Source organism: Ranitomeya variabilis, chromosome 1 (genome assembly GCF_051348905.1).
Source record: "Ranitomeya variabilis isolate aRanVar5 chromosome 1, aRanVar5.hap1, whole genome shotgun sequence".
NCBI lineage: Eukaryota > Metazoa > Chordata > Amphibia > Anura > Dendrobatidae > Ranitomeya > Ranitomeya variabilis.
In genome coordinates, this window is record NC_135232.1 from 716,254,284 (window position 1) to 716,270,949 (window position 16,666).

At 45.5% G+C, this 16,666-nt stretch overlaps 1 protein-coding gene across 2 annotated transcripts in view; it reads right to left on the minus strand.

Annotated features, from left to right (window-relative positions):
- Nucleotides 1-16,666, minus strand: part of ESRRB (estrogen related receptor beta) — a 34,534-nt gene that overhangs the window by 6,587 nt on the left and 11,281 nt on the right. For both annotated transcript variants that reach the window (XM_077267535.1, XM_077267534.1), the window contains 3 exons: nucleotides 10,409-10,737; nucleotides 10,199-10,315; nucleotides 10,023-10,130 (listed from right to left, as the gene is read on the minus strand). In XM_077267535.1, the coding sequence (XP_077123650.1) occupies nucleotides 10,023-10,130; nucleotides 10,199-10,315; nucleotides 10,409-10,737 (554 nt within the window). The remainder of the gene's footprint in view (nucleotides 1-10,022; nucleotides 10,131-10,198; nucleotides 10,316-10,408; nucleotides 10,738-16,666) is intronic.

Here is a 16,666-nt window from a genome sequence, read left to right on the forward strand (position 1 = left end):
TCACAATGTGCTTCAGCATGTAAACGACCGGAATAGAGATGCTAATGACAGCATCGTCAGCACTATCTTAGTAGCCATTTCAAAACTGTGCAGAAGGGTGCAGATGTCCTTCATCTGTGCTCACTCCACAAGCATGATTTGCACCATGTCCATACTTTGTTGGCCCGAGCTATGAAGAAGGACATACTGCACCAGGGCCCCTCGCTGCTGCCACAGCAACATGTGCAGAGTGGAATTCCACCGCATCAGAACATTGATAATCAAATAATTAACCGGTAGACCAAAAGACCTCTGTAGCAATGCAAGTCGATGACCTGTGGTATGTGATAGTCGGAAGCGAGCACATAGCGAACGTGCTTTCTGCAGCAGCGTACCCAGACCGGGATACCTACTGTACCACTAGGTTGAGGACATGAGCCATGCAAGGCACGTGTGTGAGGTTTCCCCGATGTAGGGCCGCTGCCAGGTTTACACCATTATCGCACACGGCCTTCCCTGGCTCCAGATTCAGTGGAGACAGCCATTGCTCTAACTCAGCCTGGATAGCTGTCCACGACTCTTGAGCTGTGTGACTGCGATCTCCAAGGCATACTAATTTTAATGCAGTGAGCCATGGCTGTGCAGTACGGAGGTGGAGGAGATTCTATCTGCACTGTTGGAACGCGTATCTCATTAAGGCAGGGGTTGAGGACACAGGTGGAGGCCCTAGAGGAGGTGGAGGCAGAAACAGTGGAGGAAGTGTTAGATACAGAGGTTTGTCTCGCAAGCCTTGGGGATTCAAACACTTGTGGAGCAGCTCCTTGACGCCTGCCTCTACAGCGACTAGAGTCACCCAGTGCCCAGTCAGTGAGATTTAACACCCCTGGCCATGTTTTCTCATTCAGGTGTCAGTGGTGAAATGCACTCTGGCAGACATATATTTTTTTCAAGGAATGAGTGATCTTGTCTGCGATATGCTGGGTAGCGCAGGCACTGTTTTCTTAGATAACTAATGGCAACTGGGCAACAGGTACAGGGGGACTGCGATGGCCATCAACTTTCGAAAACAGTCTGTATCTGCCAGGCAGAAAGGCAGCATTTCGTTGGCCAACAGATTGGAGATGGTGGAGTTCAAGCTTTTAACTTTGCCATGTGTAGAAGAAAACATTATTTTATGTGACCACAACTGCGGGACCAAGGGCTGACTGCTGTGCTGAGAGAGGATGGAGTACAGAGAACAGGACAAACTGCTAGACTGTGAGTGAGGTGCAAGCAGAGATGTTATGGTGGATTGAGAAAGATGTGTTGTGCTAGGTGACATAAAACAGCAGGTATCTCCACTTCCATAAAAGCTGACGAGCTCTCACTCACCCCTACTGTAGGGGGTAAACAAGTGTGGTTTCTGCGTCTGGAGACCTGTGTGAGAAGACTTGGCACAGTGATGAAGGAGGAAGAAGAAACAGATGCTGTTGATGGTGTGGCTGGTGGTTGCGAGGCCCACTACTCCTCATTTTAGTGCAGTGAGATTCCCAGAGTAAGGTATGTTGATTACTACATGCATGAGCCGGCACATGCACAAGTAAATTCTTACAATTTTTGCCTTTTTTTTTGCAAATGTGACAGATAACGTCAGTTGGGTCATCCTATGCGGTCTCAAAAAAGGCCCAGGCAAGGCAACCCTTGCTGCCCCTGCAAAAAACTGCAGACTCGTGACCGGTGTTGGCCAAAGCCACAGTTGTGGCTGAGAATGCAGTGCTTGTCATGGTTGCATCACTATGTGTCTGTGTGGCAAGCTGCAAAGTAACCTCATCGTCTTCCTCTTCTGCTGAGCTACTCAGCTGCGTGCCTCTGGGTTCACACCAAGTGGGATCTACAGCCCCATCGTCATACTCTCTGTTCTTCCACTCCTTGCCCGAAACTCACATTCCTCCTCTTCCTGCCCTGACACCACAGTACAGTCCGCATGCACCTCTGGTATCTGAGTCTCATCAGGATCTCCTCTACCCCCAGGGGTTAACATCTGGTGACGAGGGTCTGGATTCTGCTCAGACCCTACTTCATCTGGCCCCGGATCCAACATGAAAACATATTGGAAATCGGTAGAGATGCTTTGGTGGAGAAACAGGGGGGACAGCTGAAACTGCATGGACCAGTAATCATCCCACCAAACACCAGCTCTCTTTTTAACATGGGTGTAATGCTACACAGACAATAGAGGGTAGGGTAAAACAGCATGGCAATACTTTATTGAACCACAAAAAGGCAAATAACATGTAGAACAGTCCCAGTCAAATACCCAAGATTGTGCACGTTACAGAGTCTCACCCTTCCACTGACTCGCCTGGATAACAGCAGTTGTTATTTCAGAGCTTCCAGGGCCGACTAGCCCCACCTATGACATGCACACATAGGGGAGGTAACAACAAGCTTAGAAAGATGACAGTCCATTCAGGAACAAGTCCAGTTGACTGGAGGATCACAACCTGGCTTCTCCAAACATCTCCATGGAGCCAGGTGACCGATGTGTCTCATTCCTGGCTTTCAGAAATGTATCCATGGTTCAGCGATGGTTAATGGAGAAGATGAGTATTCTTCCAGTCAGGGCCAAGGTCCCGTAAGTTGGTATCTTGAAGAATAATAAATCTGTGACCCTCGTCATGGAGCCATGATGTCTTGGCTGCTGTCCTGCCTCTGGTTCTTTGGATGTTTTGGACTACCCCATCTGTGACATGCACAGAGAGGAGGTAATGACAAGCTATGGAAGATGACAGTCCATTCAAGTACAAGGCAAGTTGACTGGAGGGTCACAACCTGGCTTCAGCTTCCAGGGCCCTTTATTCCACCTGTGGCACGCACACAGAGAGAAGATAACAACAAGCTTAGGAAGATGACAGTCCATTGAGGTACGTGGCCAAGTGACTGGATGGTTCCAACCTGGTTTCCCAAAATGTATCCATGGTGCCAGGTGACTGGATGATCACAATCTGGTTTCTCCAACCATATACATGGTGCCAGGTGACCGGATGGTTTCAACCTGGTTTCTCCAAGCATATCCATTTTGCCAGGTGACCAGATGGTCCCAACCTGGTTTCCCCAAATGTGTCCATGGTGCCAGGTGACCGGACGGTCCCAGCCTGGTTTCTTCAAACGTATCCATAGGTTTCAGGTGACCGGATGGTCCCAACCTGGTTTTCACAAACGACAAGCTTAGGAAGCTGACAGTCCATTCAAGTACAAGGCCAGTTGACCAGAGGGTCACAACCTGGCTCCTCCAAACATTTCCATGGAGCCAGGCAACCAGAGGGTCCCATTCCTGGTTTTCACAAACATCCATGGGTCAGTGATGCCCAGAGACTCCAGTACAAAACCCTAACCATGACATACAAAGCCATCCACAACCTGTCTCCTCCAAACATCTGTGACCTCATCTCCCGGTACTTACCTGCACGCAACCTCCGATCTTCACAAGATCTCCTTCTCTACTTCCCTCTTATCTCCTCTTCCCACAATCACATACAAGATTTCTCTCGCGCATCACCCCTACTCTGGAACTCTCTACCACAACATATCGCCTACCATCGAAACCTTCAAAAAGAACCTGAAGACCCACCTCTTCTAACAAGCCTACAACCTGCAGTAACCACCGATCGACCAAACCGCTGCACGACCAGCTCTACCCTCACCTATTGTATCCTCACCCATTCCTTGTAGATTGTGAGCCCTCGCGAGCAGGGTCCTCTCTCCTACTGTACCAGTCGTGACTTGAATTGTTTAAGATTACTGTACTTGTTTTTTTTATGTATACCCCTCCTCACATGTAAAGCGCCATGGAATAAATGGCGCTATAATAATAAATAATAATAGAGCAGATCTGCATTCTTCCAGCTGGGGCTGTGGTCCACTAAGCTGGCATTCTGTAGAATAACAAATCTGTATTCCTCGTGATGGAGCTATGTTGTCTTGGCTGCTGTCCTGTACAGAGTCTCTGATTCTTTGGATCTCTTGGCTGTTTCTGTTTCATTTTAGAGGCATATAAACTCTTTTTATTTTTAAAAAGAGTCCTTCAATCCAGCATTCACAGGTAAAGGGGAAGAATGGTGATAAAAATAACTCACATTGTTTGATTATGTAATCTATTTGCATACTTTTTCCACCTCTATTTTGCAAGTCAACAAACTGGCTGGCCTGGAAAATGTGTAATCAACATATCAGCAAGCATCATTGTGCAATGACCCTGTATCACTAGTCATCCAGGATAATATGTTACAACAAATTGTGAACTTACAAGTCAGTATTACAGGCTTACACAAACAAAAGTCTGTTTTCTTGACCAACCAGAAAGAAACACATACATTCAAAAGTCAACATATACAGCTCTGACAAAAATTAAGAGACCACTGCAAAATGTTTAGTTTGTCTGATTTTTCTCTTTATATTTTTGAGTAAAATGTAAATTGTTAATTTATTCTATAAACTTCTGACAACATGTCTCCGAATTTCCAAGCAATAAAAAAAAAAAATTCTGAAAAGGAGAAATGGTCAAAATAAAAAAAAAACAGTGCTTTCAGACGTCAAATAATGGAAAGAAAACAAGTTCAGAATAATTTAGAAACAACAATACTAATGTTTTAACTCAGGAAGAGTTAAATCAATATTTTGTAGAATTACCATGATTTTTAATCACAGCTTTAATGCGTCTTGGCATGCTATCCACCAGTCTTTCACACTGCTTCAGGCGCAAACATTTAAGCAGTTCTTCTTTGTTTGATGGCTTGTGACTATCCATCATCCTCTTGATTACATTCTAGAGGTTTTCAAAGGGGTTCAGGTCTGGAGATTGGGCTGCCTATGACAGGGTTTTGATGTGGTGGTCTCTTAATTTTTTTCAGACTATCCTTCTTAGCTTGCTGAATATAGACATCTGGTTAACTAAGATATAATGCTGTGTTGTCTGATTGCTCCAACATCTTAATTAGCCAGACATGATCGGAATCCTATCATCCTTCTCCACTTATCAGGGACAGTCCACAGCATGTCTTTAAGCTCAGTCACAAATATAAGAGATCTTACCTTCAGGAGAACAAAATTTTCTACCATCCAATTTCTTCAGAGCATATTCCATGTTTCCTTGTGAATAAAAACTCCACAAGTAATTGAGGAGAAACTACTCGTAACCATTGTGTCCACACATGGCATCCACCATATCCCGTGGTTCCTGGATTAAATCCCATTCAATCCTTTGAAGCTGGAACAGCTCTTGTAGTTGCTGTTTCTTGGGGTTATACATCCACTCTGGTCCTCTTCCTAAGGCAGAGTTGGTGGGGTTGGACATAGTGGCATCCGAAACCTGCTGTGCATGCCTCATCAATGGTCTACTAGGTCTGTCTGTATGCCTCCCTGGTTGTGGAGCCTTGGATGGTGTCTGAGAATACCAGTCCTCTGCAGCTCCCCTGGATCCGCCAGGCTGAGTAGTATCCCACTGCTGCCACCATACTGTGGAGACACAGGGGGTCAGCGGGCGCCCCAGTCAAAAACTGCATGGACCAGGGATCATCCCACTGAACGCGCGCTCTCCTTTTAACGTGGGCATAATGCTACACAGACAACAGGGTGAGAGTAAAACACTGTGACAATACTATATTGAACCACGAACAGGCAAATAACACATAGAACAGTTCCAGCCAAATCCCAAAGATGGTGCACAATTACAGAGTCTCAACCTTCTGTTGAATCACCGGGGTAAGAGCAGCTGCTACTTGAGAGATTCCAGGGCTGACTACCTGACCTGTGGCATGTACACAGAGAGGAGGTAACAATAAGCTTAGGAAAATTACAGTCAATTCAGGTACAAGGCTAGTTGACCAGAGGGTTACAACCTTGCTTCTCAGAACATCTCCATGCAGCCAGGCGACAGGACGATCCCATTCCTGGCTTTCAGAATCTTATCCATGGGTCAGTGAAGGTCAATGGAGCATATATGTATTCTTCCAGCCAAGGCTGTGGTCCAATAAGCTGGCATCCTGCAGAATGACAAATCTTTGTCCCTTATAATGGAGCCATGATGTCTTTGCTGCTGTCATGTAGAGAGTCTCTGGTTCTTTGGATCCCTTGGCTTTGTCTCATGTTACAGAGGCATATAAACTCTTTTTATACTTAACAAGTGTCCTTCAACCAGCATTCACAGGTAAAGGTGAAGAATGGTGATAAGACCAACTCCCATTAATAATAATAATAATAATAATAATAATAATAATAATAATCTTTATTTATATAGCACCAACATATTCCGCAGTGCTTTACAGTTTAACAGTTTCAAACACAACAGTCATAGGTAACAACGTTCACAATTATTATTATTATTATTATTATTCATTTTCATAGCGCCATTTATTCCATGGCGCTTTACATGTGAAATACGGGGCAAATATAGACAAATACATTAAACATGAGCAAAAAACAAGGCACACGGGTACATAAGGAGGGAGGACCCTGCCCGCGAGGGCTCACAATCTGCAGGGGATGGGTGATGATACACTAGGAGAGGGCAGAGCTGGTTGTGCGGCGGTTCAGAATTCAGTTCACAATACAATAAAGCAAAATAAGACGACCCTGCTCGTGAGAGCTTACAATCTACAATGAGGTGGGGGAGATACAAAGCACAGGTGTGTATTTACAACGAAGTATTTACAATGATGGTCCAGCCATCTTTAGGGGGTGGGGGGTAGATGGAGATAGTGAATGGGCTACACACACACAAACATAAAATGACTTTGATTAGTTAACGTGGTAGGCCGCTCTGAACAAATGTGTTTTGAGCAAGCGCCTAAAACTATGCAAGTTGTGGATGGTCCTAATATCTTGGGGTAGAGCATTCCAGAGGATTGGCGGAGCGTGGGAGAAGTCTTGGAGTCGGGAGTGGGAGGTACGGATTAGTGCAGAGGTTAGTTGAAAGTCATTTGCAGAGCGCAGCGGTCGGCTAGGCCGATAGACCGAAATGAGGGAGGAGATGTATGGGGGTGCCGCACTGTGGAGAGCTTTGTGGGTGAGAACAAGTACTTTGAATTGTATCCTGTAATGAATGGGCAGCCAGTGTAATGACTGGCGAAGAGCGGATGCATCTGAGTAACGATTAGCCAGATGGACAACACTGGCTGCCGCATTAAAAATAGACTGGAGAGGGGAAAGTCGAGTAAGGGGGAGGCCAATTAATAGAGCATTGCAGTTTGATTATGTAATCTATTCGTATAATTTTTCTTCCTCTATTTTGCAAGTCAACAAACTGGCTGGCCTAGACAATGTGTAATCAATATATCGGCAAACATCATTGCTTCATGACCCTGTATCACTAGTCATCCAGGATAAGAGCACAGTATGTTACAGCAAATTGTCAACTTACAAGTCAACACTACAGGCTTACACGAACAAAAGTCTGTTTTCCTCACCAACCAGAAAATTCAAAAGTCAACATATAGATAACGGTCTATTCTTTTTGGCTTCCTGAATATGGATGTCTGGTTATTTAAGATACAATGCTGTGTTGCCACAGCTTTGCTTCTCTGGATTCTGTGAATCTTTGGAGCAGATCTCTGATGCCCATGGAATAGAATGTGTTATCAGTTTTGCAGAATGGACCATCTGTGATTCCCCACAGTCAGTTCGCCTTTGGAAAATTGTAATGCAGGGGGAAACAAGGGTGATTGGGATACCACCTCTGAGGATAGTATTGTGTGTAGCGTTAAGATGGAGGGAAAGGAGGAGAGGCCACTTAATTTAGAGCTTGCCATCCACAGGAGCACATGCTCTTTTTGAGCCTCATCTTAAAAGGCATACGACTATGCGGCTGCCAAAGAAAGAGAGTGGAGGAGCCCGTCCAATAAGAGATGTTGTCGGTTCTCTTTGGATAGGACGAGACAGTGTTTGTTCAGTTGAGCTTTCAGTAACAGTAACACCTATCCCACGTACACGTCAAACACCAAGCCTAATCCTCCTTCCACCACGACCTCACTTTTTCTCACTCATGTTGGATGTACCCTTCCCCTTTTTTAAACAGCTGTTTCACAACCTTAGGGCTACACCTGTGAATCACCTGTCACTAAATAAACAATCACTATTTATTTTCTTAGATAGTGTGCCTGCACGACACTCTTATACCTAACGATTTTAATGAGCAAATGTGGCCTCCTGATTCCTGACAGCAACACAGTTTTATTACAATCTAGTTGGATGCTGGAAGATCGATTTCACACAGGACAGGATCCTGTTCACTTTCAGCAGTAGCAGGAGCGGCCTCTCTGCACTGTGACACTGAGAAAATGGAGCCAGCAAAACAAGATGTCTGCTTTTTATATGGACACAGACATGTGACTTCGGCAGCCAATCACAGAAGACCTTGTGTGATGACGTTGTGGATTGTTTCTGCACTCTGATTGGCTGCCGGAATGTACACACATTAATTTATTACAGAAAAAAAGACACTCCGCCGCTCCTCTGACCTAAACACACTCCCTCTCCTCATAAAACATGTCCCCTCTGCTCATCATATAGATTCACTATCCTAGACAAAGGCAAAACAAAAACATTAGTGGAAACGCGATCATTTACCGATCTATGACCGAATTTTGCCGACTTTGAGAAAAAATGCTTGGGATTCTGAACACGAATCCGAATGTGCTACGTTCCAAATTTGAGATTGGCGAACGTTTTTCGAACAAGTTCGCTCATCTCTAGTAACCTCACCCCCAATCTTCTCCATATCCGATGTTCCCCCACTCCCAATCTTCTCCATATCGGAGATCCCACCCGCCCCAAACTTCTCTATATTCGTAATCCCTGAACTTCTCCATATCAGACGTCCCCTCGTCTTCTACGTATCCGAAGTCGTCCCACCCCCTATCTCCTTTATATCCAATATCCCCCCACCCCAATCTTATCCATATCCATCATCCCCCATCTCCAATCTTCTCCATATAAGACATCTTTCGCCCCCTAATCTACATATACGACGTCCCCCCAGCCTTCTCCATATCCGTCATCTCCCATCCCCAAGTTTCTCCATATGAGACATCCCCCTACCCCAATCTTCTCTATATGAGACACCCCCCACCCCCTATCTCTTCAATATATCTCATGTCCAACCACCCCCAATCTTCTCCATATGAGAAGTCTCTCCACCTCCTATCTCCTCAATATATCTGATGTCCAATCACCTCCAATCTTCTCCATATGAGACATCCCTCACCTCCTATCTCCTCAATATATCTGATGTCCAACCACCCAATCTTCTCGATATGAGAAGTCCCCATCCTCAATTTCCTCAATATATCTGATGTCCAACCACCCCCAATTGTCTCCATATGAGACGTCCTCCCACCCCCAAATGAGACGTCCCCCTACCCTCTTCTTCATATCCGTTATCTTCCATCCCCAAGCTTCTCCATGAGCCGTCCCCCCACCCCCAATATCTGATGTCCCCCCCACTCCCAATCTTCTCCATATCAGACGTCCTTCCATACGTAATCTCCATATACGTTCCCCTAACTTTCTCCTTATCCGTCATATCCCATCCCCAACCATCCTCATTCTCCATGAGACATCTCTCTACTTCCTATCGTCTTAATATATCTGATGTCCAACCACCTCCATCTTCCATATGAGACATCCCCCCACCTCCTATCTCCTCAATATATCTGATGTCCAACCACCTGCAATCTTCTCATTATACACGTAAGAGATGTCTCTCCACCTCCTATCACTTCAATATATCTGATGTCCAACCACCTGCAATCTTCTCATTATACACGTAAGAGATGTCTCTCCACCTCCTATCACTTCAATATATCTGATGTCCAACCACCTTCAATCTTCTCCATATGAGATGTACCCCCAACCCCATTCTTCTCCAAATGAGATGTTCTCCCACCCTATCTCCTCAATATATCTGATGTCCGACCACCCTTAATCTTCTCCATAGGAGACGTCTCCTCACCTCCATTCTTCTCTATATCAGACACACATTTTGGGGCCATGAACCTCCGGGCACTTACTTGGCTTCTTGCGGCTGAGCTGACTCTGTGCTCCTTGGATACCACCATCTGCTTCTGGGAATCTTTTGTATTTCTGTCTCCCGCCTCGTACCCGGTCCAGGCGCACTCCTATACATTGAGACAGAGTTGTCAAGTACCTTGTGCCTCTGTGGAGGGGTGGCATGAGCAGTTCTCACCTTCCTTCAGCATTCCAACCTTCAGACACTTGGTGAAGCGGCAGGACTGGCAGGATTTCCTGCGTCGTTTGGTAATCTCACACTGCCTGGATGCTGGGCAGCTGTAATCAATGTTACCTGCAGGGGGCATTACACAGATCAGAGGTGAAATGGAACACGTGGACTTTGTCATGTGACAGTAACAACAGGGACTTTCTCATCAGTCACTACCTTGGATCGTACGTTTGAAGAAGGCCTTGCAGGCTTCACAGGAGGCCACGCCATAGTGGTACCCAGATGCCACATCGCCGCACACCAAGCAAAGCCTCTTTGGACACGTGATGTAGCCACACTTTGTGTACTGCGAGCTTCTTTCGCACTGTGGGGGGGAGTCCAGACAGCTCAGAGGCAGACTATGAGCCCCGCTAGCGTCAGAGTCTGAGCTGTGATGGGTCATGGAACATGAAGTACACATTTCTGGCTTTAAACGCCAGCTAGATGTCAGAGGTCGCTGGTCTGGGATCAGAGGTCGCTGGTCTGAGGTCATCTGCACCAAGAGGCTAAAGAGAGAAGAGGCAACAGGACAGAACCGTGGTTATCATCTTATGAATGGAGCTTAGCTATTATATGAGCATTTCTCTGCAGGATCAGCATCAGTCCACCACATTGTGCACCCCAGGACACATCAGATGTATACGCCATATATAACCTTGTGCAGCACGGCAGCTCCTCACTCTCTACTCAGTGTCACATGTCTGTCCCAACACCATTACTATAAACAAATCCATGGCTCTAGAGGACAGTCATCCCTGGGTTCTAAGGGAGTTTTGTTCAGTAACAGACCATTATATATACAAAGACACAATACACCGAATCTCGCCAACAAAGGACACTTCTACATTCACAAGACTGCTGATAACCCAGGAACCAATCACAGTATATAGAGGTGTTATCACACATTGTACAGGAGGAGGAGGTGAGCTGTGACATCACCTATTGTGAGTTGTGGATTCTGTGTTATCAGCTGTATATAGAGGTGTTATCAGTCATTGTCCAGGAGGAGGAGAACTGTGAAATCACCTATTGTGAATGGTGAATTCTGTGTTATGAGCTGTATATAGAGGTGTTATCAGTCATTGTGCAGGAGGAGGGGGAGGTGAGCTATGACATCACTTATTGTGAATGGTGGATCCTGTGTTACCTACTGTATATAGAGGTGTTATCAGTCATTGTGCAGGAGGAGGTGAGCTGTGACATCACCTATTGTGCATGGTGGATCCTGTGTTACCTACTGTATATAGAGGTGTTATCAGTCCAGGAGGAGGTGAGCTGTGAAGTCACCTATTGTGAATGGTGGATTCTGTGTTATCAGTTGTATATAGAGGTGTCATTGTAGAGGAGGAAGAGGTGAGCTGTGACATTGCCTATTGTGAATGGTGAATCCTGTGTTATCTACTGTATATAGAGGTGTTATCAGTCATTGTACAGGAGGACGTGAGCTGTGACATCACACTGTCACACTCGGGATGAGTAAGTCCGGCAGACGGCACAACACACACAAACAACGGGGTGGAAAAAGGGAGAGGAAGGCCCTAACAGTATGGAGCTAGGGATGGGGCACCTCCTAACCTCAACCTGTGCCTATCCCTAAGCTTCCCTATCGCTCTATGCGGGTCCCTCCCCGCACCGCCGACACCTGCCTAGTCCCTAGCTGTCACCTCACAATACCCTGGCTAGTGCACTGGCCCGGGAAGGATGCTAGCATCACCACTGCAGATGGTATTAACATAGGGGATAGTGACAAGCACAAGACAGACAAAGAAAGGAAAAATGATACTTATCTCTAGCCTCAGCTGCAATGCTCCACACAGCAGAGGATATGGAACCAGTAACTCCACAGAAGCAGCCGATGCACCGCTGGCACAGAGCTGCAAACTTCTAGGCTGGTCTTCAGAGACAAACTCTATTACCAACAGTCAGCTGATGCGTCTATTTAAAAGATGGTGGGAGTGGTAACCACTCACATCAGCTGACTAGCAACAAAACGGCTGCCAGCAAAGAAACTGACATTAACCCTTGCTGGCCCAAAAGTCAATACAATGTTTAAATTAAAGCAGAACCAGAGCTGTCACGTCTCCATAAATTAATTGTGACACACATATTGTGGACGGTGGATCCTGTGTTATCTACTATATATGGAGGTGTTATCAGTCATTGTACAGGAGGAGGTGAGCTGTGACATCACCTATTGTGAATCGTGGATCCTGTGTAATCTACTGTATATAGAGGTTATCAGTCCTTGTACAGGAGGAGGTGAGCTGTGACATCACCTATTGTGAATGGTGGATCCTGTGTTATCTACTGTATATAGAGGTTATCAGTCATTGTACAGGAGGAGGTGAGCTGTGGCATCACCTATTGTGAACTGTGGATCCTGTGTTATCTACTGTATATGGAGATGTTATCAGTCATTGTACAGGAGGAGGTGAGCTGTGACATCACCTATTGTGAATGGTAAATCCTGTGTTATCAGTCATTGTATAGAAGGGAGAGGGGGTGAGCTGTGACATCACCTATTGTAAATGGTGGATCCTGTGATTTTTTCCTAGGCTATGAACTTAGGTGTTGTGCCACAGATTATGCACAGCATTTTCTTAGTCCAGCATTCCTGATTTGTGGCCCCAGACATTGCCCCTTTCGATTATAGGGTTCTTGTTCAGGAGCCTCTATTTATTAACCCCTTCACGACCTCCGACGTACTAGTACTGCGGAGGTCGGATCCCCTGCTTTGATGTGGGCTCCGGCGGTGAGCCCGCATCAAAGCCGGGACATGTCAGCTGTTTTGAACAGCTGACATGTGCCCGCAATAGCGGCAGGTGAAATCACGATTCACCCGCCGCTATTAACTAGTTAAATGCCGCTGTCAAATGCTGGCAGCGGCATTTAACTACCGCTTCCGGCCATCGGGTTGGAAATGAGCGCATCGCCGACCCCGTCACATGATCGGGGGTCAGCGATGCGTCGGCATGACAACCTGAGGTCTCCTTGAGACCTCTATGGTTGTTGATGCCGGATTGCTATGAGTGCCACCCTGTGGTCAGCGCTCATAGCAATGCAGTAAATCTACTACATAGGGGCAATCTGACTATCGCAGAGCCAATCGAGTTGTGCCAACTTCTAGCCTCTATTGGCTATTGAAGCATAGCAAAAAAAAAAAGTTTAACCCCTTAAGCCCCAAGGGTGGTTTGCACGTTAATGACCGGGCCAATTTTTACAATTCTGACCACTGTCCCTTTCTGAGGTTATAACTCTGGAACGCTTCAACGGATCTTGGCGATTCTGACATTGTTTTCTCGTGACATATTATACTTCATGATAGTGGTAAAATTTCTTCAATATAACTTGCGATTATTTGTGAAAAAAAAGGAAATTTGGCGAAAATTTTGAGAATTTTGCAATTTTCCAACTTAGAATTTTTATGCCCTTAAATCACAGAGATATGTCACACAAAATAATTAATAAGTAACATTTCCCACATGTCTACTTTACATCAGTACAATTTTGGAACCAAATTTTTTTTATGTTAGGGAGTTATAAGGGTTAAAAGTTGACCAGCAATTTCTCATTTTTACAACACCAATATTTTTAGGGACCACATCACATTTGAAGTCATTTTGAGGGGTCTATATGATAGAAAATAACCAAGTGTGACACCATTCTAAAAACTGTATCCCTCAAGGTGCTCAGAACCACATTCAAGAAGTTTATTAACCCTTCAGGTGTTTTACTGGAATTTTTGGAATGTTTAAAAAAAAATAAAAATAAAAATGAACATTTAACTTTTTTTCACCAAAAATTTACTTCAGCTCCAATTTGTTTTATTTTACCAATGGTACATTAGAAAATGGACCCCAAAAGTTGTTGTGCCATTTGTTCTCAGTACGCCGATACCCCATATGTGGGGGCAAACCACTGTTTGGGCGCATGGCAGAGCTCGGAAGGGAAGAAGCGCCGTTTGACTTTTCAATGCAAAATTGACTGGAATTGAGATGGGACGCCATGTTGCGTTTGGAGAGCCCCTGATGTGCCTAAACATTGAAACCCCCCAAAAGTGACACCATTTTTGAATGTAGACCCCCTAAGGAACTTATCTAGATGTGTGGTGAGCACTTTGACCCACCAAGTGCTTCACAGAAGTTTATAATGCATAGCCGTCATAATAAAAAATCATATTTTTTCAGAAATATGATGTTTTCGCCCCCAATTTTTTATTTTTCCAAGGGTAAAAGGAGAAATTCGACCCCAAAAGTTGTTATCCAATTTGTCCTGAGTACGCTGATACCCCATATGTGGTGGGGAATCACCGTTTGGGCACATGGCAGAGCTCGAAAGGGAAGAAGCGCCATTTGGAATGCAGACTTAGATGGATTGGTCTGCAGGTGTCACGTTGCATTTGAAGAGCCCCTGATGCACCTAAACAGTAGAAACCCCCCACAAGTGACACCATTTTGGAAACTAGACCCCGCAAGGAACTTATCTAGATGTGTTGTGAGAACTTTGAACCCCGAAGTGTTTCACTACAGTTTATAATGCAGAGCCGTGAAAATAAAAAATCCTTTTTTTCACAAAAATTATTTTTTTAGCTCCCTGTTTTGTATTTTTCCAAGAGTAACAGGAGAAATTGGACCCCAAACGTTGTTGTCCAATTTGTTCTGAGTACGCTGATACCCCATATGTGGGGGGGAACCACCGTTTGGGCGCATGGCAGAGCTCGGAATGGAAGGAGCGCCATTTGGAATGCAGACTTAGATGGATTGGTCTGCAGGTGTCACGTTGCATTTGCAAAGCCCCTGATGCACCTAATGTTATGATCCCAATGGCAGAGGATCTCAGAGATTACAGCAAAGTCTGCAAACATAAATACCAGCTCATAGGGAACTAGGCTGACCATATACCTGATCCTAGCACAAACAACTAACAGTAGCCGGGGAACGTGCCTACGTTGATTCTAAACGTCTCGCGCCAGCCGGAGAACTAACTAACTAACCCTATCAGGGAAAATAAGACCTCTCTTGCCTCCAGAGAAAAGACCCCAAAGTTATAATACAAGCCCCCAACAAATAATAACGGTGAGGTAAGAAGAAAAGACAAACGTAAGAATGAACTAGATTTTAGCAAAGAGAGGCCCACTGACTAATAGCAGAAGATAGTAAGATGACTTATATGGTCAGCAAAAAACCCTGCAAAATATCCACGCTGAATATCCAAGAACCCCCGAACCGACTAACGGTGAGGGGGGAGAAAATCAGCCCCCTAGAGCTTCCAGCGATATCAGGAATCACATTTTGTACAAGCTGGACAAAAATATGAACAATGCAAATAAACAAAAATAAGAAAGCAGGACTTAGCTTATCTTGCAAAGAACCAGGACCTGAAGACAGGAGCAAACAGAAATGAACTGATTACAACGATGCCAGGCACTGGACTGAGAATCCAGGAAGTTTAAATAGCAACACCCCAGGCTTAACGAACCAGGTGAGTACCAACCTGGGAAAAGACAATCCAAGTGCCAAACCACTAGTGACCACAAGAGGGAGCCAAGAAGTATAGTTCACAACAGTACCCCCCCTTTAAGGAGGGGTCACCGAACCCTCACCAAGACCACCAGGGCGATCAGGGTGAGCAGCGTGGAAGGCACGAACCAAATCGGCCGCATGAACATCAGAGGCGACCACCCAGGAATTATCCTCCTGACCATAGCCCTTCCATTTGACCAAATACTGAAGCCTCCGTCTAGAGAGACGAGAATCCAAGATCTTCTCCACCACGTACTCCAACTCGCCCTCAACCAACACCGGAGCAGGAGGCTCAACAGCAGGAACCACAGGCACAACGTACCGCCGCAACAAAGACCTATGGAACACGTTGTGAATGGCAAACGACACCGGAAGATCCAAACGAAAAGAAACCGGGTTAAGAACTTCCAAAATTTTATAAGGACCAATAAAGCGAGGCTTAAACTTAGGAGAGGAAACCTTCAGAGGGACATACCGAGAAGACAACCAAACCAATTCCCCAACACGAAGTCGGGGACCCACACCGCGGCGGCGGTTGGCAAAACGCTGAGCCTTCTCCTGTGACAACTTCAAGTTGTCCACCACATGATTCCAAATCCGCTGCAATCTATCCACCACGGAATCCACCCCAGGACAGTCAGAAGACTCAACATGACCCGAGGAGAAACGAGGATGAAAACCAGATTTGCAGAAGAATGGCGAAACCAAAGTAGCGGAACTAGCCCGATTATTAAGGGCAAACTCAGCCAATGGCAAGAAGGTCACCCAATCATCCTGGTCCGCAGAAACAAAACATCTCAAATAAGCCTCCAGTGTCTGATTAGTTCGCTCCGTTTGGCCATTAGTCTGAGGATGAAAGGCAGATGAAAACGACAAATCAATGCCCATTTTAGCACAAAAAGATCGCCAGAAT